General features: G+C 30.9%; 2 protein-coding genes across 4 annotated transcripts; one reads left to right on the top strand and one right to left on the bottom strand.

Annotated features, from left to right (window-relative positions):
- Positions 1-3,149: 3,149 nt before the first annotated feature.
- LOC128192123 (ADAM 17-like protease) lies at positions 3,150-15,178 on the bottom strand. Its single transcript, XM_052864581.1, has 24 exons — positions 15,033-15,178; positions 14,200-14,329; positions 13,868-13,995; positions 13,284-13,372; positions 12,809-12,918; positions 12,052-12,146; positions 11,823-11,959; positions 11,436-11,531; positions 10,154-10,237; positions 9,770-9,926; positions 9,658-9,670; positions 9,484-9,512; positions 7,817-7,927; positions 7,394-7,399; positions 7,089-7,207; positions 6,931-7,000; positions 6,580-6,814; positions 5,995-6,057; positions 5,767-5,840; positions 5,324-5,454; positions 4,948-5,026; positions 4,197-4,285; positions 4,000-4,056; positions 3,150-3,664 (listed from the first exon to the last, which is right to left on the bottom strand). Exons 1-24 carry the CDS (start codon positions 15,088-15,090, stop codon positions 3,464-3,466), a joined length of 2,361 nt encoding a protein of 786 aa, XP_052720541.1. The 5' UTR covers positions 15,091-15,178; the 3' UTR covers positions 3,150-3,463.
- Positions 9,741-21,177, top strand: LOC128192121 (syntaxin-17-like). 3 transcript variants are annotated; one of them, XM_052864577.1, is made up of 9 exons: positions 9,741-9,869; positions 12,085-12,192; positions 16,333-16,509; positions 16,777-17,002; positions 17,690-17,820; positions 18,073-18,123; positions 18,902-18,988; positions 19,641-19,773; positions 20,183-21,177. In XM_052864577.1, exons 3-9 carry the CDS (start codon positions 16,351-16,353, stop codon positions 20,335-20,337), a joined length of 942 nt encoding a protein of 313 aa, XP_052720537.1. In that variant the 5' UTR covers positions 9,741-9,869; positions 12,085-12,192; positions 16,333-16,350; the 3' UTR covers positions 20,338-21,177. The 3 variants fall into 3 exon arrangements, with proteins under 3 accessions (XP_052720537.1, XP_052720538.1, XP_052720536.1); XM_052864578.1 differs by lacking the exons at positions 9,741-9,869; positions 12,085-12,192 and adding an exon at positions 15,375-15,405; XM_052864576.1 differs by lacking the exons at positions 9,741-9,869; positions 12,085-12,192 and adding an exon at positions 15,455-15,730.
- The last annotated feature ends 147 nt before the right edge of the window (positions 21,178-21,324 follow it).

Here is a 21,324-nt window from a genome sequence, read left to right as displayed (position 1 = left end):
AATTGAGTGATCAGTGAATTAATTAGCAATGTAGAAGTTTGTATTACGGAGAGAGTTAAATATTTTTTTTTCGATAATTCTGGTTTAATGCAGGACAAAGTTCTTTCGCCTATTTTTAATTTGTATGTTAGTGATCTTGATATGAATTTTTTTGAATCCCTATGAAATTTTATTTTAACTTTTTGTGAAAAGAGCTTAAGGTCCGGGACTACCCGCAGTCCAACCCCATCCCCCGGCCGAGGCAAATGCATAACTAAAAAACAGTTTTATGCATACTAGTAGCATGTTGAATAAAAAGATTGAAGTTTTCGGAACATAGAAAAATGACATATAATGTACAGCTGAAAGTTACAAATACATTCAAGTTTTTTTCAAACACAAAAATATAATGCAGAACAGAGTCTCTCTTTCCAATATCCAATAATTTAAACCCATTCTTTTAAGTGGAAACTCAGTCTTCTCTTTTGATAACTATGTACTCTTACGCTGGTGAAACAATGGGTTTTTAATAAAGCACCGGCCATTGAAAATGAGCACTGTCAAAAAATTTAAATAAAACAAAAAAACTAACAATGCTTTGGTGTAATGTGAACTTAGTAGATTCCCCGTATAAATTATAGAAGAAAGTTCAAAAACATTTGAATACTTGTTAAAATTAAAACTATATATAACTGTATCTTAAGGTGCCTCACTACACCTTGAAATATTTCCTCAAATCAGCAGAAAATTACTTGATTATGATAGAAAGCATGATGGATAAGAGGTATCATATGTCAAATAGGCGAAAAAATGTGCAATTTTGGATAAAAATGATAGTTTCAAAAATTTCATTTTGTTAATATAAACAAAAGCCCAGGCGGATTTGAACTCATGATCTGCGGTTCACAAGCCTGATACTTTAACCACTGAGCTATGACGATATACATCTGAATCGATTGATAGAAATAGTTTCACAAAACATTTAAATCGCCATATTGTGACGTGGTGTCTTAAAAAGTATAAGTCTAGGTGTAGTGAAGTACCTTAAAGGAATGTTACGGAAACATTATTGTAACCAGTGATAGTTAGGTTGTGAAAAACTGTGTGCAATTGTTTGCATGGTGAAATGCATTTACAAATCAATTTTAAAATTACGAGATAATTGAAGTAGAGATATTGAATATCTACAAACAAAGTCTAAAGTTGTACTTTTCATGTTCACAAGAAGTGTCCTATACTAACATTTTATAGACAATTTCTAGATATCGATTTAAAATGGACAAACATATAAAAAAAAATATATTTAGCTCTTTTTGAACAATGAAAAAGGGCAGACACAATAATGTATTGAGGAGTCCGAGGTTATGTAATGTATGTGATCATAGGGTAGAGGACCAGTTCCATTTTATTTTGAAATGTCCGTTTTATGTCAAAAAGAAAAACTAATATATTAAGCATTTTATTATGCAAAAACTAATGTTTATAACCTATAAATATAAGTATGTAACTAATATATTAAGCATTTTATTATGCAAAAACTAATGTTTATAACCTATAAAAAAATAAGTATTTAACTAATATATTAAGCATTTTATAATGCAAAGACTAATGTTTATAACCTATAAAAAATAAGTATGTAACTAATATATTAAGCATTTTATTATGCAAAAACTAATGTTTATAACCTATAAAAAAATAAGTATTTAACTAATATATTAAGCATTTTATTACGCAAAAACTAATGTTTATAACCTATGAAAAATAAGTATGTAACTAATATATTAAGCATTTTATTACGCAAAAACTAATGTTTATAACCTATGAAAAAAAAGTATGTAACTAATATATTAAGCATTTTATTACGCAAAAACTAATGTTTATAACCTATGAAAAAAAAGTATGTAACTAATATTTTAAGCATTTTATTATGCAAAAACTAATGTTTATAACCTATGAAAATTAGTATGTCTATGGACAATACAAAAACTCTCATTATTTTAAGACTGTTATCTTTGTAATGTAATCAACTACTGTGCACTCATATAATATTTTGTGTAAAATATACATCGTGTAAATATTCATATATATTATTTTTCTTATCTGTCCACTCACCGATTGCTTTTAACAGACTGTTTATATATTGTTCATTATGTTCGTTGTTTTAACACGAGTTGTATTTCTCAAGGACAATAAACTTAATTGAACGAGTTGAGTGTTGTATGTTGTCCAAGTGCACTGGGTCACTGCACCCACCCTTATTTTCTAATTACAAAAGTACCTTTTACACTTTTCAGTGCCCCACCTGCATATTTTTTCTTGCGATTGTTGTCAAAATGTACATTCCCCATAGTCATTCAATCCCCTTTCTCGGTCAAATATCTTGAAACCGGTTGAGGTCTCTACTCCATAATCAAGCATGTAGGTTTTCTTGCTGGTCATTCATGTTAGACTCTGACCGAGTATTTATGCTGTTTGTGCCCCATTCTTCACTTTCCGTAGTCGGTAAATAAAGTCAGACGCAAGTTAAATGACGACTCCCGAAGTAAAATGAGCTAGTCACTGTTGGTAACGGTCATTTGCACAGAATGTGTTAGGAAATAATGTTTATTAATCAGCCAAGAACTATAGCACGTTTTTGTATATTGAAAGGTTTTTGTATACGAGGATCTGTAGTTTATGGGTATTACTCAGCATGCGTATTATTTAACATCATAAATTTTCTTCTTAACGTTTTTAAAGCATAAAATATTAATACATCACTTTATGTGGAAAACTAGTTGCTGGCTGCAACTCCTCTTTCAAGTCATCTACTTGAACATCAAATGATTAAAATGAAATTATTATCATGTATTATATTACATAATTATACATATTTATGGTGCTGACATATCAACTAAAACGTACACACATACTGTCCCTCCATTTGTTGTTGGATACCATGGATCTTCTGCTGTATGCATGATGTAGTGTGCTGATGTATAATACAAGTATTGTGTACTCTGGTATATATGGTCATTTTAATACTTTCATCTTAGTATTTTGTATTTTAAATTAAATTAAATTTCTAATAAATCAAAGCAAAACATTGTTTAACAGATACATACCATTTTATATAGTTATATATAGTTAGAGTTGACATGTTGCCAACCAAATGAATTAATCACACAATGTATGTTTCAAATTAAAATCATTTAATAAATCTCTTAAAGCATAAAAATTCATAAAATTTGGATTTAAGAAGATCAAATACAAACTGCACTCTCTGTGCAACATAAACAAATATACTTGTTCCCAATCACAATAAAACATTTATAACATAATAAAAAATAAAACCCTCTTGTAAAATATATATGTTGTATGAGTTGACTGAGAATTACCTGTTAGACATGAAATAATGCACTTTTGGTTATAAGACTATCACACAACGATTGAAAGATTTAAGGCTTTACAAGCAGAACACAGCTGTCTCTCTCATTCACACTGATCACACCGAGGACTCCTTCAAATCGTCCGCATACTGTAAAACCTCTTTGGTGAAGTTGGATTGAGTTAAGTACATGTGTCCTGCACGGATGGCAGAATGACGGATCACGCTGCCTCCGACATGTTTCACACGGAAACTTCCCGCCTGCTTGATCCTCTGTCTGTCCTCAGCATCCAGACAGTCCATAAGCAAGGTGTATCTCTGGAAAATAAACAGCCTTGACTGTACAAATTATAAAACATTTGGAGAAAAAAGCAAATTAATACATGTACATGTATACATTGTCAAAAAAAATATAGAAGAAATAAATTGATATGTAGTTGACTTTGTTTGAAGAATTTAAATTGTGTTAAACTGGGTTATAAGATGAAACTTGTTTGACTTCGTGAAATTTGTTTTGCTTATCATATTATATATAATATGTAAACATTAATATCAACATTATATCGCCCAAAGATAGATATAATACAAAGATATAATTGTAAGACAAGCATGACATCAAAAAAATTTTTACAAAAGATTTACAGCATACTTACTGAATGACTTTTCCACCTTCCATGCCTCATTCTCAATCTTTTTTCTCTCTTTTTATCCTGTAAAAAACAGCAATCAGATAAAATGGTGAATTTAATTGAACTCATTTGAAGAATTTTAATACTATTTATGCTACAATTGTAAGTTTATATTCATGATGACTAGTAAATAATACAACAAAACAGTTGAAGGTTCTTACAAAATGGCTAAATGTACAGCTAGCAGGAATCCACAGCAACAAGGAGAACACAAGAATGGTACCAACAATATTGGTTTTCATAAACTCAACTGAAAAGAACAATCCAAATTTCATTTAACCTCATATGTTTAATCTTATATGTTACAGAGAGAAATATGGCTTTTATGTGTATACAAACACCAAAGACTATTGTATTGAATTGCAGGATGGAATATTCATTTGAAGTCATGTTTCAAGATGTACATTACATATAAAATGCTTAAATTGTCTAAAGTGTATTGTACACTCTGCAAGATGACTGAACAAAATGGATATTTGAATATTTGTAAAATCATTTCAATACCGTAGATTCCTAATTAAACGCGAGGAATTAATTTCCGCGTAAAATCGCGAGAAGCAACCCTCGCGGATTTTAAAGTCTCCCTTTTATTTTTAGACAGTTTTGAACTATCGGAAATTATTACAAAAAATTGGTGATCGCAATTTTACATTCTTGTGATTTGATACAAAACAGAGGACTCGCGGAATTAAGTACTCATGTAAAATAAGGAATTTACAGTACTGTGATTTATAGTCACCCTTTTTATATTGTATCTCTAAATTAATAATACATGTACTTAGAAGTGCACAATGAGTTCCATACAATTTAAAATGCTTTTGAAAACTTCTGTGCAAATTGAAATTTTAAATCAGTCTCATTCAGTTTACATTCTTGTTTAAGATGTTAGACAGAGTTTCCATGACAACTTACCAAACTGATCAACAGTAATGGTATCAATAATGCTGAATAATCTCTGAACAATATGATTCTTTTGTTTCTCACACACACCCTGTTAAATAAAAATCCAATTAAAACAACAAAATCAACAACAACAAAACATACATCATTTAAACCACATTCAATTTTCCTTCCATAGCCCTTTTGCAATTTCAATTGCCACTTTTCCATGAGTGAAGCAAATCAGACAATTATCTTCATATACATGTGTAAGCACTGATGATATACTTAGGGGCATCAAATTTTATTTTGGCAAATCAAACACAAAGCATATAAGCATCTTGCCAGGCTCTTTATTGACAGCACAAGTTTGTGTGTTCACAAAGGATTACACAGTTAGGATACTCACTTCCACACAAACACCATGAAAACATGGCCTGCCATTGGGAAGTTTCTGGAAAAAGGTAGGGGGTGGGGGCTCGGGCAAGCATTCTGAGGCATTCAATGCTTTACAACAGCGGTAACATGCATATCCACTCTCTACAAGGGCAAAATATGAGCAATATAAGACTTCCGAATGTAAATCTTTCCTGATAATTTCTTTAATATTGCATAATCTTCTTTATATTGCAATTATCATTATCATTTCTTAGAAGAAAATTTCAAACAACACAGATGATACTGTGAAGATTATACATGTACATTATATGTCCTGAAGATTTTAAAATTTGGACCTTTGCCATAAAATGCATGTACATGTATACACCTAAATCTCTGTGCTTTTGAATGAATAACAATCTGACCCTGGTTAATCAAACAGAAGTTATAGAATGTTCTTCATCTTTAGCCTACCTTTGGAGCAAATACATGGAACTTTGTCAAGGAGCTCACAATAGTTTAGACATACTCCATTCTTACACTTTCCTCTGAAATGCCACATGTAGATTAATCAGAGGTGAAAAATTTAAAAACAAGGCAAAGTTTTTCATTTAAATGAGAAAGCCTTTCTTTAAAAAACTTCAGGATTAACAAAAGCAAAGTAAAGTTATACTAATATAATCAAATTTGATGTAAACTGACCCATCCACACAAGTCGAGTTGTCGTCTTTATTCCCAGCTTCTGGGCAAGTCAAATCTACACCACTGTACCCCAGTTAAGGAATATATTTACAAGGATAGAAGAGGTCTAATCTACATGTACTTTTTTCATTCTGAGATACAAACAGCATTCCTTCTGTTTGGTGATTATACACCCTAAATTACATAAGGCTAATACATGTATATAAACCACTACTGTAGATTCCTAAAAGGAATCTACAGTAGTGGTTTATTAAATTAAACGTGAGGAACTAATATCAGCGTAAAGTCGCGAGAAGTAAATCTCGCGATTTTTCAATCTCGCTTTTATTTTTCAGACAGATGTAAACTACATGAAACTATTACAAAAACTGGGCTTTCAGGATTTCATGTTCTCGCAATTTGATAGAAAATGACTGAATAGCGGAATTAAGGACTTGCAAAAAAATAAGGCATCTACAATATCAGCTTCTTAAGAAATAAAATGGTAGATTAATTAGTAGTTATTGTCTAACAAATCAGACAAATATCATAGACCCTGGACATGTGGTTCAACCATTCCCTCTTTTATTTTACTATGAAGGATACTTGCACTTAGAAATCCCTTTACAAGTGACCAGATTATCAGGCAAGGCATGACAAATAGTATTATTGTCAGCAGTACGGCATTTATTATCACAACACTCGTGGTTCATCGGACTACAGATGGCTCCACTCTGTAGTTTACACTGAGATGAACAGCAGTGGTCCCCATTGAATCCGGCATCACATTCTTCATCCGCCTCTATCCGACCATTACCACAGACGGTCAGAGTATTACTCTCTGAAAATTACAACATGCATTCTTTTTTTGAATTCTTTTCTAGCAGTGGTACTTCCAAAATACACTTGATCATGTTAGATTATTCATGTACAACTTTGAGGATTGGGTTTTCTTACCTGTGAAGCACCCAGGTCCCTTGGATTTTATCACATTATAAATATATCTTCTACTACAGGAAGAAAAAATCTGAAAGAAAAAGGACATCATCAAGTGTGGTGTATACCCAGCAATTTAGAATCAAATTGTTGAAACGGATACTGTATTGTGTACTTACTTGATTATTATGCTCATACCCGCTTACAGAATATGGATACATGAGATATTTTCCTCCTTTCTCTACCCCTGGGGCACAGCCAGGAGTATCTGGATCGTGTTCACTCCCCCAGTTATGACCTATAATCAGGCCACAAACTTTTTTGATTGTTCAAGTACAAATGATTTCAAACATGGATCATACAACATTGAATTATTTGCTTTCAACATTGTTACATTAATCTAAGACATCTCTTTTTTCCCAATTGTTTTGTTTCCATTCATGAACAATAGCATTGAAATTGTTGACTATATAATGTCACTTACCGAGCTCTGCATCAACATGAAATACAAAGGTAAAAAAAACTTTAAATTGCATGTACAAATGTATGTCATATTAATAACACCATTCTGTTAAATCTACCTACAAATATCAATAAAAACATGTATATACACATGTTTACTTTTAATCAAAAGCAGTACAAACATTGCAATTTTATTTTATTTTTTTTCTCTCCAAAATAAAATACAATGCCTAAACAATACATATTGCATATACATCATCTCTAACAGTTAGAATATACTGTTTAGCTACAGTTTAGGCCAACAAATTTGTTTCTATTAGCATTTTTATATTGCACAATACAAATAAACTCCATGTTGTGTCATAAAGAGTATATACCTCAGGTGTGGAGGACCTTTCCAAGAAAAATATTATAGTAATTATCTTTACTGTTGTAGTATTCTTACCATGAGCAATAACTAATGCTGCTTCAAGGGAGAGAACTCTATCGCCTTCGCTGTTCTGGGCAGAGCTCCAACCAGTGTTAAAAGTTGTCTCATAACCCTGGGACTGGAAAACTGCAGACAAAATTGGAACATTGAAAAAAATCGAACAATGAACGTGTTTACAAGATACAAAAGTAAAGGATTTCATCAGACTAACTAAATAAAAGGTTCAAAATATTTGACATATGGGCAAGATTTTACTCATCATAACATTTTAGTGTAATTTATTTCTTTATTCAGCTCAAAGTTCATTTCCAACAACTTATAAGCTCTGAGTAAACTTAGATGTAAGCACACACAAACAGTTTTGCAACTCTTGTCAATAAATCCAATTCAAATTCTATCCTAAGAATACCAAATCAAACTTTGCCATGCAGGTAAAAAGAAACAGATTCAAGTTCATTGTTTTCTACTGGTTGAATATAAAGGTAAGCTTGTGATCAGTTTATTTCACTGTACTCTTCATTGCTTTAACATTGTAAAGCAAAAATAAAATTTGATTTTGCCTTAATGTTAACTATTAGGACCATTCCTAAATAAATCTACACAGGTTTCATAATCTTTTATTTTTTGTACAAGCTGTAAACTATTACAATATCTCATAAATTTGTAAGTCACAATTTAATCCTTAAGGTGAAACAAGGATCAGCTTTTAAAAATTAATCATTATTATCAATATTTATCAAACCAATCGCTTTCAAACACTAAATATTTCTCTAAATAAACAGTATATTTCAAGTGACATGTGACTCAAAAAAGATATTTTACTTTTTACTATGACAATGGAAATAAGAAATATAAAAAATTTGATTACACTGAATGTTTCACATATTCTTAGTCATTACAAATCAGCTAACAAGTCATTAAAATTCATCCAGAATTACACTTGTACACAAAACTAGTTGTTTCGGAAATCGATTTCAGAGTCATGTGATTACGACTGTTGTCTAAAAATAGTTACAGTGGGATTGACGCATTGAGAATAGAATTGGAATTTGATGTGATTTGATATCTGTAGTCTGAAATACACATTCACAGAAAGTATATCTAAATAAATATACAAATTATTTTAGCTTTTAAGGACATCAGATTTCAATGAGAGGCCGTTGCTCATGCTATATGTCATGCTGCAGTACTGACATTCCCCTGCACTTGCGTGACCATGAGGCGGAAGGGAAACTCAATATTTTTGTTTTGACCAAATAATAATTTATTACTTCTGATCACAGTAATTTTCAAAAAGTTCATCTTTTCATATAAGATTTAAAATATGCGGAAAATGTGTAAAAATTTGGTATTTGGTAAATCAGTGGCTGTAGATTTTTTATGGTTAGTTACAATTTTATTTCACAAGATTAAAATAGCTACTGTTGGTAGAAAAACCATTTACTAATTTACTAGTACATTTACAAGTACATCTTCAATTATTGCAAATCAAAATTAAGCACTTAGTGGCTATTCAACCAAACCATTCATAATAAACTCCAGTATAAACAAAGATGGCAAAACGGTTTCCATTTTGTGCAATATCTAACAAACAATGTCTGTAAATCGTTAAATAAAAGTTCTGCAATCACCCTTAAAAGCTCATGCATAAAACAAATGAAACATTCAAATGACCACATTACAAGGATTTCCACATTGTCCATTGAAAGAACTTGGGTAGGCATGACATGTTTCAAAAGGAAAAAAAGAAAAGAACTTTTAAACTATTATGGTATTTTTTGCTGCAGTATAAGTAATATATTAAAATATCATAACTTTTCTTGCCTTTCACAAATAAAGTTCATTCATAGTCTTACCACAGTTTCCCTACTAAAAGCATAAAAATTTCAGTATAATAATTTTTGGTTGCAAATATTTGCTTTCAGAAACAAGTATGTACAAGAGAAACTGATGATTAAATTTCTGTACCTTTGCCTGGGGAGGGACCAGTGGAGCATATTCCCCCGGGCTGGCTGTTTTCCCTGCCTGCTATATAAGCTAATCCTAGCACCCCACGAGAAAATCTGTGGTAAGTAAACAAGTGGGCCAGGCAGTAGTCTTTAAATGCTGAACCTCGACTGAAGACCTAAAGCAAAGAAGTAGTTATCAACATTAACTCTAAATCATTCTTTCCTTGTTAACAGCTCTTTATTTCCATTGTTCTTATTCTAGATACATGTATAAACACAAAAGAATTTAAAGACATCAGATGGCTTCCAATTTCATCAAATATAAAATATTTCATTCATCGCTAATTGTTTAAAATAACTGGTTTATTTGATATTTTCGTCATATTTTTGATGCTACTTGTACCTGCAGAAGGTATGTTGTGTTCCACTGCATGTTCGGATTATTAAAATGAACACCTTGGTATGTGTAGTTTTCATGGATTTCCAGCTGAAATGTACAAGAACTATAGCTGTCACAAACACAACTGTACTGACAATGGTCAAAACTAACGGCAATGTGAACTGGTAAATTAGATTTCTTTCCTCACTCTGTCTGGGCATGAAATGTATGTATGGTAATAAAAGATGACTGTGAAACTATCTACACATAAAAGTTAGAATAATTATACACCTTTATAAAATACATATAATGGTTAGTGTAATTTCTGAACTATATTGTGTTAAAAGACATTAGCATCCTTATATAGATTTTTGTATTACAATGTATATTTGAAAAGGTTTCCTCCAAAGAGGAAACATGAATTTGAATAAATATGAGTTATGTAGACTAAATGTACTCCTAAATGTATACACTAGACTGTATAGACAAATTGTACAATGTATACACTAGACTGTATAGACTTATTGTACAATGTATACACTAGACTGTATTGACAAATTGTACAATGTATACACTAGACTGTATTGACTAAATGCACAATGTATACACTAGACTGTATAGACTTAATGTACAATGCATACACTAGCTGTATAGACTTATTGTACAATGTATACACTAGACTGTATAGACTAATTGTACAATGTATATACTAGACTGTATAGACTAATTGTACAATGTATACACAAGACTGTATTGACAAATTGTACAATGTATAAACTAGACTGTATTGACAAGTTGTACAATGTATACACTAGACTGTATAGACTTATTGTACAATGTATACACAAGACTGTATAGACTAATTGTACATTGTATACATTACACTGTATAGTCTAATTGTAGAACATTTTCAATAGACAGTATACACTAATTGTTCAATGAATATACTAGACTATATTGACAAATTGTAGTCAAGAATGTTTTCACTAGACTATATAAACTAATTGTACAATGTATAAACTATACTGACTAAATGTACCTTCTATATAAATGACAAAACTGACTAAAAGTACTCTCTTTAGTATAGATAACACTGCATATACTAAATATACACTATCATTTACACTATTTATACATGTATCTAAATTAAGTGTACTTCATTATGTATAGAGTATAACAATAAAAATGTAAGCATCTCAAAATTATGGCACTATAAAACATTACACTGGTATACTTTAAAGCAATCAACATTCTTAAAAGCTTTTCTTTTATACATACCAGTAAATGTACACGTCCTAATACTTACTTCTGCAATCTCAAAACCAAGACCCTGTATGTTGGAATTATCATCTGGCCATTTTGTTCCCATAAATATCTGATTTACTCTATTCATTATTCCTATCTAAACAATGAAAAGGAAATAATCATTACTGGTACACAAGTGTAGATATTTAATGAATGCATTATTCTGGGGGGTTTTTAATTCTTATTACCAATATTCTAAAAAATCATGCACTGAAGAAAGAAATAATTAAGACGTAAAAAAAAATTCAAGATAAGATATTCAAAGATATTTGCTACATGCAATTACATAACAAGGTTATGTATATCTATTTCATTGTGTTATCATAATATATCAAGAATAATAGTATTAATTCAAAGAATTGGATTAAAACTGATAAAAAATATTTACAATGTAACGTGCAGTTGTGTGCTTGTTTTTCCCTCCAACGTTTTTATGAAACTCATAATCTGCTACTACAAAAAGGCGACAAACTTTTCTAGGACCTAAGAAATCCTGCTGTCTTTTTAATCTCCGATGCTTATAGTCTGTAAAAAATGCCATAACAGAATAAGACATGATTATTGGTGTTCACTTTTTTTATGTTAAATAAAGCAGGGTAAGTGAAAACCTTATTTACCTGTGTAATAATTTTCTAAAAAAATGTTTTCAGGTGTTGATGGGATTTCATCTGCTGCTCTTGACACTTCAGCACCACTTCCACAAAATTTCATCCTGTCACAAAACACTTGTACATATAAATTCCTCAAATGTGTAATGAGTAAGTATAGATTTTACATACTGTGGAATCATTAGATTTTGTGGTGGCTTGATTTTCATGGACTTCTTGGGTACCTCTCATCCACGAATTAACATCCTCCATGAATTAATAAATAAGGGTTATAAAGGCATATTTTCTTTAGTAGGTATAAGATAATACACGAAATTACGCTCCCACTGACCTGTACAATTTAAGCAATTCACGAAAATTGGCCCCATGAATTTAAATGATTCCACAGTATTTATTCCCACAGTGAGGAAGTGTACATACTGTAAGTCAGAATGTGATAATGGGGTGTACATTCACATGGAATTCAGAAAACAATTATGTAACAAGAACATTATTCATGACAAAATCAAACTATCTAAAACAGTCAAACAATCCTACTTTCAAAAATATTAAATAATACATGTACAGCATTCACTTAATTTTTAAAATTCATATAATATAACCGATTTAGTATGATGATTACAATCAAATTCATATGATATTATAATAACAGATTTTGTATGAATGTTACAATCAATTCAGTGGTACATTGTATTTTCAAAAAGAAAATAAAGAGGTATCAATTGACAAAATAACTATCTATCTTTATATGAAAAGATTTCTTTACCTATATCCGAAGGCTTTATCTTGGGGATCAGATATCAGATCAGACTTCTTGTAGATTATCATGCTGCCATTCTGTCCTTGTGTCAAACTTCTTAGAAATCTCCAAGAAGGCTGTAAAACATTAAAATATATATACAAATTTCTGACAATACACGTAAATGTCATGATTTACTTGTATACCTGTTGTGATCTATACCTTATCGCTGTAGACAAAATTTAACAACCTTTCCCCCAAATTTTTTTTTTGAAGAAAAAGATTAAGTTATAGCTATCACATTATATCATGAAACATTAAACCCTAAATACAAAAATAAAGTGTTTAAGCACCATTAATAAGGGGTGAGGCCAGAGCAATTAAAATGTCATGGAAGGCATCTGTACAATGCAAACTAAGATGATTTGGGAAAGATTTACCAAGTAAAGACTCTAGCTGCCATCATGCAGGGAATATCAGTCTATTTAACAAATACACTTACCTCGATCACAATGATATCATCTGCTGTAGTAATACTTGCTGATAACACACCATCTTCCCAATGAGCCTCTACATGAGAACTGTCATCATCTACAAACATACATCAAACACAGATTAAGTAGTTACTGGTTGATTTTTGTTGATTCATTTTTATAAGTACTTGTAATATATCCAGTAATTGATTTATAGATGGTATTTCCCAAATTGAGAGTACACCTATTGTTTTTTAAGTAGATACATGTACATGTAATAGATACCTTAAATGTCACATACATGAAGAGTAATGAATTATACAATATACATGTACATGTATTTGCATAAATGCTTCAGTTTTCATATCATACCTAACTGTAATGCATCTGTGCTAAACACCAATAATGCATGATATGTAACCATAACTAGCATGGATAATTACAATCTAATAGATTCTTACTACAATACCACATGAATAAATGCAGATGTAGATGACCAAAAAATCTTTTGCTACATGATAGCTCTCTAAATATTTTATCAGTTATCTCAACTATGCCAAATTTAAACACCAAGATACATTACAAAACTACCATTATTTGTAACTGACATTACCTGACAAATAACCTTGAAGAAATTCTGAGTTTGGAATGAAAAATTCTCTCTTCTGTTTATTGTTGAGTGTTCTTGCTTTAAAATCACGAGGTAAGATGTTGGATTGCTTGAGAACTAAATGAAATTTTCTGAAAAGAAAATGAGATCAACTCTTGATAATTGATTTAATAACATAAAAAATACTCACTCACATGTGTTTTCCTAAGTTTTATTCACATGAGTGATAGCAAAAAATAAGCAAAAAATTTGGAACGTCTGAGCTGGTGGCTAGAGGCCATTGAACAATAAGCATTCTAAGTGTGGAATTGTTGCACCATGACTTTAACTGATACCTTTCAAATGCTTTGAACCAGAATTGGTGCAGATGTGAAGCAGGGTTTGGATCAGCTCCTCGCCTAGTCCGACGCTCAATGTCAGACATACGCAGAAACTCATAATACTGCAACTTGCTGGATACATTCCCTGTTGATATTTTACATGATATATTAGTCTTTACCTTTTCAGAAGTGTCTTAATAAGGCAATGTCTTTAATCTTAAATGTATTAACTGTTTCTTATGTTGCAAATAATAGGCTTCATCTTTACTTCGTCTATGATCAAATTTATCAAGGAAAAAAGGGCAACATTTTCCTTCCTAACTTTCAATAACTGGAAATAATGTTTGTAAGGAAGTCAAAACAGATTGCACTCATGCAGTCAATACGATGCATACAACCATAAATGGCATGCCAGCTAGCAGTCATGGAGAACTTGGGGAAGTTCAAAGTCTTATAAACTTCATTGTTTTTAACAAGTGGATTTTAAGTCAATTAAGGAAATAGGGATTGATGAAAAACTTGGACCGATGAGAATATGATCCAGACACTTTTCAAACAAGTTACACTACATATAAGTTAAAACTTACAAGTATAATTATACCATACAATTTGACAGTTTGAAATATATCTTAAATTAAGATATGTTAAATTATCGATTTACAGTTGTCATCACTTTTTAAACATCAAATGTAATAATTGAATAGCACATGACAGCAAAAATTTCCCACGCCTAGTTAAAATGCACTGTTATAAAATAATTGGTCATGCCTGGACACTTGGCCCATTATAGTGATTTTATCGAATGGAGTGCATTTTTTGAGTTTGAATATGGCATGTATAATACTCACCGTTTGTGACGTTAACCAAAGTTACTACCATCACCAAACAGAACACGACACTCCTCATTCTTAGTCATTTGTTGTGTTTTAATGTATTTCCAACTCATTAAATTTTTTGCCAAAATTGTAAATGAAGAACCTATAATGATATTTTTACGGATTTTTACGGATTGTTTTTCCAGGTTTATATGTAATATATTTTAATCTTCTTTATTTCTTATGTCTTCCCACCTAATGAAAGTCTTTTAATATTAAGATGATTTTCATCCGTAATCAAATATATGTATATTTTAAAATTTAATAGTTTCCATTTAACCTCATTTAAACGGATTACAAACCTATCAGTTCCGACTTTTACATTCTACTTTCAGTTTATTTATAGGTAAGACAGCTGAGAAGTTTTTACTTTTCACAGATTAGAATCAATAGAATGTAGCCATACTATTACTGTATTTATTTAATGAGTTTTTTTGGTACTTAATTGTATCTGTGAATTTTATTATTCACAACTCAACTCAATGCATGTAGACTAAAAGCTAGAGAAGAGACAATGCAATGTTTTATCCATATCTGACAAAACGTTAACAGGTTGGGTACTATCGGTCTATGCCTAATCTCGAGATAAAAAAAATCGACTGACGTCTCTTCCGAAGATAGCCCAATTTCCCAAAATAGGTCATAATAGTCCATCTAATTGGGATATTATGGTAAATTCTGAATGAATTGGCTATAAGTTTTCAATGCAAATATTAGAAAATTATGTGTGCTGCAAAATTATTGTAAATCTGCACAGAAATACTTAAAAAGAAACATTATTTTGGTAAACAAGTATTTTGTAACCATACTGTTTAGCCTATTGATTTCTATGCAACTTAGATCCATAACTTCTAGGGGAACCATCTCTGTTTTTCATGAACTTTAGGTTTACAGAAAAACAAGCTTTCAAAAAACTGTTGAATTTATATGTAAATGTATATTGATGCAGTTTTACAACAATTTACCAAACAAATGTTCCCACTTTTTGTACTGTAACTTAATTTATATTCCATTTGGGTATATAATATGAACCCAAAAGGGCATTTGTAACCCGGCCATTTGTGCAATTGTTCCCAACCTGGTTAATGTATTACTAATGTACTCCATGAAATGCAACTCTCTGCTCCTTTTTTTGAAATGAGCTTCATTTGTATGAACAAAATCAGGGCCATTTATTTTATTCAAGAACATTGGAAGATAATTTAATGTTCATATTAATTAATGGTTAGGAAATAAGATCTATTGGATTATAATGTATTTGTTCTGTTTAAAGTTATTAATCAGATTCAAGATGGCGTCATTTGAATCCAAGGCTGTAAAACAGAGTATCACTCCACAGGAAGTACAGAAGTTTTCATTGCAGAGATTAGAAATATCAGTCAAAAAATTTATCAAGGTCATAACAATAGACATAGATAGGCTACAGCAACACAGACTCAATGTGGAAAAGGTACAGTGCAACCTTTTTTTATACAATATTTAATTCAGAAATAGTTTAACTTGATTTTGAAAAGGGGTAAATATTTATATGTTGGTTTCTTGGGAAAAAGACTAACTTAATGAATATGTTACAATGCTTGTGTTGAAATTAATTTCTTTTTTATTGCAAAGCAAGAAATTTGGTACACTAGATTCTATCATGCATGAATATGCAAAATTCATATGCATTACCCCAATACCCTTCTAAAGAATCTTTCATATTTTGTGCAAATTTCAGTTTAACAGAATCAGTGATTGGAATGCTCTTCACAGAGAGAACATTAATGCAACAAGAACAGTTCAACAAATCAAGGCAAATATAAAGGAAATTAAGAAGTTACGAAACCAGGTCTTGGAGGAAGATATTGATAAATTTGATGACAGAACTGAACCAATGGTGCAGCAGGCAATTCAGACTCTTCAAGACTTTGTGAACTTAAACACAGAGTTATCTCAGACTTGTGGTAATCTTGCAATATTTCATTGTTTTAATTTAAGCATTCACTGTGTATCAGATTATTTTTTGCGTGCCATGTGTCACAAATTTGCAAAAACTTTATTTGTATTTTCGCAAGTCATTTTTGCACTTTGATAAGTTTTTATAGCATACAATAATAGACATAGCCTCTAGGTATTGCATTTTTAGCAGCGCTCAAGTGATCACTAAAAAATAAAAAATTGTTTCATCACAATTTTTTTTTTTTTAAAATCACATGTTAAACAGTTTTGTTTTTATTCCATGTGTAAAATTATTCCAAAGAACGTGATGTCGACTTCATGGTATTTTTATTTAAACATGTCTCGGTTACTGATCACGGATGCACTGTGACATACTTATACAGCTCCTGCTTAATTAAGCTGAGCATGATCGACTCATAAAAGACAGGAGAAAAGTAACATCAAGTATACAGGTCAATAATATAAAAAAAACTTGAAAATGCACATAAAACAATAGATTGCGTGTACTGAATTAAAGATAATGAAAGGAATACTACATGTCAGCCAACAGTTTCAGGTGTGCAACCAGGTGTAACAAAAATGAAGGGATTATATACCCATGTGCTGGTGCCTATATATGAGATGTGTTCAGTATTAAAAAATTTAATAGTGCTTCATATTGTATACCTCTTCCTTTTTCTATCGTGACCAAGATGACAGTGAAGTGTTCTTGGAAAGACACAGAACTGTGAGTGAAAATGAGCTTGACATCTCAGGAATGGAACAATTACATCAGATACCAGATAACTCACAGGCAGAAGAATCCTGGGAAAATTTACATGAAGTAGGTACATGTTTGATATATATTACATGTAGCACCTTCCATGTGGTTTTACGTTTCACCCATCTATAGTGAGTTTTAGTATACACAGGTAGTTGCAAATTAATAACCAAAAAGCCAAATCTTTAGCTTTTTATGGGGAACTAAATCATATTTTCAAAAAAGATACTTAAAAATAGATCCATCAACTATAATGTATTCAATTTGATGTGTTGAACTGTTTTGAAAAAAAATATATTTAATTTCTTCTTGCAGAGCTTAACTGAGCTAAATTCCATGGTACATGAATTTTCAAGTGCTGTTAAGGTAAGCATCATGAGTTTACTGAGCTTCAATTATGACAAATTACATTTAAACAAATTTGCAAAGCAATTTTAATGTGTACATATAATTATAATCAACAAAATGCATTAAACAAAATACTATATTTACATTCTACTGTGTTTTTCCATTAAATTCCGTGATGTTTAAATGCCTCTAAATGCAACAAGTAGTCAAAGGTCAAATTGGCGAGTTTTATTATGACGTCACAAACGTTGAACGCTGTAAACTGCAACGTCACAAGCGAAAATCAAAGTTCACGCTTATGGCTGTTACTGTGGCTCTTCCATTAATATTAACTTACCCTTAGGATAAGATAGGAATTTTAAGGTATGAATCACATTTGCAGACAAGGCAAGAAGTTAAAAAAAATGTAAATATAAGCATTAAATCATGATTTTTTGAAGTATACACTCTCATAACTGCAGCGGTGTGTGCATACAAATTTTCATAACGCGCTAACGTGCATGACTCAATTTGTATGCACACAGCGCTGCAGTTATGAGAGTGTATACTTCAAAAAATCATGATTCAATGCTATAATAATTCAACTACTGTAAGACATGATTTAAGCAAATATACTTATAATGATTTCATGCTTACAGCAAAGATCAGTTTCATTAATTTCATACCAGTTTTTTGATATATAATAAACTTATAAGAAATGGAACATGAATTATGCTTATAATGAATTAAAATCATTTTACCTGGCACTTCGATATAAGAATGTTTTACTATACATAAAAACAAATGCTATTTTCAGACTCAACAAGAAACCATTGATAGAATTGAAGACAACATTGATAAGGCACACAGTGAGGTTCAAAAGGGGGCATTTGAATTGGGAAAGGTATGCAATATTGTAAAAGGTGTTCAATTAATGCTAACGTTTTTCATAAAAAAATCCAAAAACACTTTCTTTGACGAAGACATTTTATATGGATTTTGACATCAACAAATAAGGCCAACAAATATAAATGTATCGGTTCTCAGGTAATGCAGCATTGCTGTTTCATTTTATTGCCATATGGAAAAGGGGAAAAACTTAATTTTCAGACAAAATATGGAAATTGGGTTATCTTCCTATACAAATCTTGCAACAGAGAAAAAATAAGATACCTGTCTGCCTCATTATATTTTCAAATGTTTTGGCTAAGAACCATTACATTAACTTTTTGGTTGATTACTGTTACCAGTGCTAATCATTTTGGAAGTGAAAGTTTGTAAGGTGATAATTAAAGTACAAGCATTGTACATCTTAAAAAAATTGTAAATACTTCAAATTGATTTAAGATATGTGCTAAAATCAAGATTATATTTTGCTATTGTTGAATTATAAAAAAAAATTAGTCATCTTTTATTAAAGTATTCAATGTCTTTAAAAAAGCAGTGGAGAAAGTTTGTTTTGTTTTGCCATTTCAATTTATTAACGTTATTTTCCTCTGCCATTAAAAATGCATATGCTTGAATTATTTGTCTATAAAGTGATTCATATATTGTAGGCTTCCAAGTTCAAGACCGCCGTTTTCCCGATAGCAGGTGCTGTGATTGGAACAGTGGTAGCAGGACCTGTCGGATTGTTTGCTGGGGCCAAAATTGGGGCTGCGTTGGGGTTGGGTATTGGCGGAACAGCAGGTAGTTTGTTATTAACTTTTCAGAGTACTTTTGGCCAAAAATTAATTTTTTGGTTCTCAGGCCAAAAAGTTATTAAAAATTTTAATTTAAAGTGTCGTTAATAATTTATTCCATATTATTTGCAAAGGGGAATAACTAAACTTCATATATTTGCAAAGAGGAATAACTCAATTTTTATATTTTAACTAAAATTGAAAATTGAGTTATTCCCCTTTTCAATATGGCAATGAAATTATTAATCATTGAAGCAGCGTCTGACTTAATGTGACAGTGCCTGTAAACCAGTACATTTATTTTTTTTCACATTTGTTGAATTAACTTCATTTCTGTTAAGTGATATTGACTTTTTTACACTTTGTTGTGTAAACAACTTTCTATATGTCAGTGAATGAATTGTTTTTTTCCACAGGATTTTTTGGAGGTAAATACCTGAAGAACAGACAAAACAAGGTGACAGAAGTAGAAATGAGAAATCTTAGTGTTAAAAAATCTTCTTCACTCCCAGATCTACAAGCAGCATCACAGTCAACACAGAAAAAAGAGTCTTGGTTTTCTTTGAGATGATGTAGTCTGATTGTACAGATTTGGCTTTTGAATGAACAGTTCATGAGCTATCATAAGGATTATTAACAGCTGTTGCCTGTTTTACCATCTTAACTTACCCATTATTTAAACCTACCAATCCATGTACCTTTATCATGTCTGGTCGCGATGATTACCAAAACATAAGTTGTGTATGAGGTGTCATGCGAGTTTGAAATGAACATTAGCTCTAAAAGGGATATGGCAGCCAACATTTTTCAGATCTCTCAAATCCATCAGAATTTCTATACATAAAATTGTTCGTACAGAACCTAAAAATACTTTAAATAAAATGTTTTAATGTAAACAAAAAGTCTGGTAAATGATACACTTATATTTTGCAAGACAAGTGATATTAATTTTTACCAAATAAAAAAAGCTGTTTGAATTAATAAAGGGAAAGGAAAAGTAGTGCATGTACATATGTATACTAAAACATTTCAGAATTTGCACAAGATAACTTTGTTGTTATAATTAAAATATAATTACTGCTGTATTGTGGAGTGATATTTTAAAGGAATTTCTTTCTTATTCCTGATTTTAAAGTCATAACACCATTATCTTATTGTGATTTTGATAATTTGCACAGTTAATATTGTTTATCATCTAACAAGAGATTATCATTTCTGTGTTTCATCCATTCCATTTACTATTAAGATTGCGGTAATCTGGTTTACCACGAGTGTAAAAAATGAAAAAATACTATCTCAACAATAGTTCTTGTGACTGTACATGTATTATTTGGTGAATTTTTTATGTAACTGTTATTGCTATTTATTGTATACATTGTGAAAATAGATGAAAAATAAATTGCATAGTGTTTATCAATTTGTTGCATGTAATCAAGAACAGTTTCCTTCTGTTTTGACAGTGGTTAAAAAGTCTGCGAAAAGGTGCCTTTTAATATTACAAAATATTCATAACTCTTGCAAATTCTCATTAACACGGAGGTTAATTTGGCTACCCGAA

The sequence above is a fragment of the Crassostrea angulata genome, chromosome 7 (genome assembly GCF_025612915.1).
Source record: "Crassostrea angulata isolate pt1a10 chromosome 7, ASM2561291v2, whole genome shotgun sequence".
NCBI classification, from domain to species: Eukaryota; Metazoa; Mollusca; class Bivalvia; order Ostreida; family Ostreidae; genus Magallana; species Magallana angulata.
The sequence above is the reverse complement of the archived record's forward strand: the minus strand, read 5'-3'. Positions and strand labels throughout refer to the sequence as shown.

Coding starts and splice junctions, on each gene's coding strand:
- LOC128192121 (XM_052864576.1), top strand. Junction 16,510..16,776: donor ACAGACTCAATGTGGAAAAG/GTACAGTGCAAC, acceptor TGCAAATTTCAG/TTTAACAGAATCAGTGATTG. Junction 19,774..20,182: donor GGGTATTGGCGGAACAGCAG/GTAGTTTGTTAT, acceptor TTTTTTCCACAG/GATTTTTTGGAGGTAAATAC.
- LOC128192123 (XM_052864581.1), bottom strand. CDS start 15,090: ATGAGGAGTGTCGTGTTCTGTTTGGTGATGGTAGTAACTTTGGTTAAC. Junction 14,330..15,032: donor TTTGGTTAACGTCACAAACG/GTGAGTATTATA, acceptor AAATATCAACAG/GGAATGTATCCAGCAAGTTG. Junction 5,455..5,766: donor TCCATGTATTTGCTCCAAAG/GTAGGCTAAAGA, acceptor TTGCCCTTGTAG/AGAGTGGATATGCATGTTAC.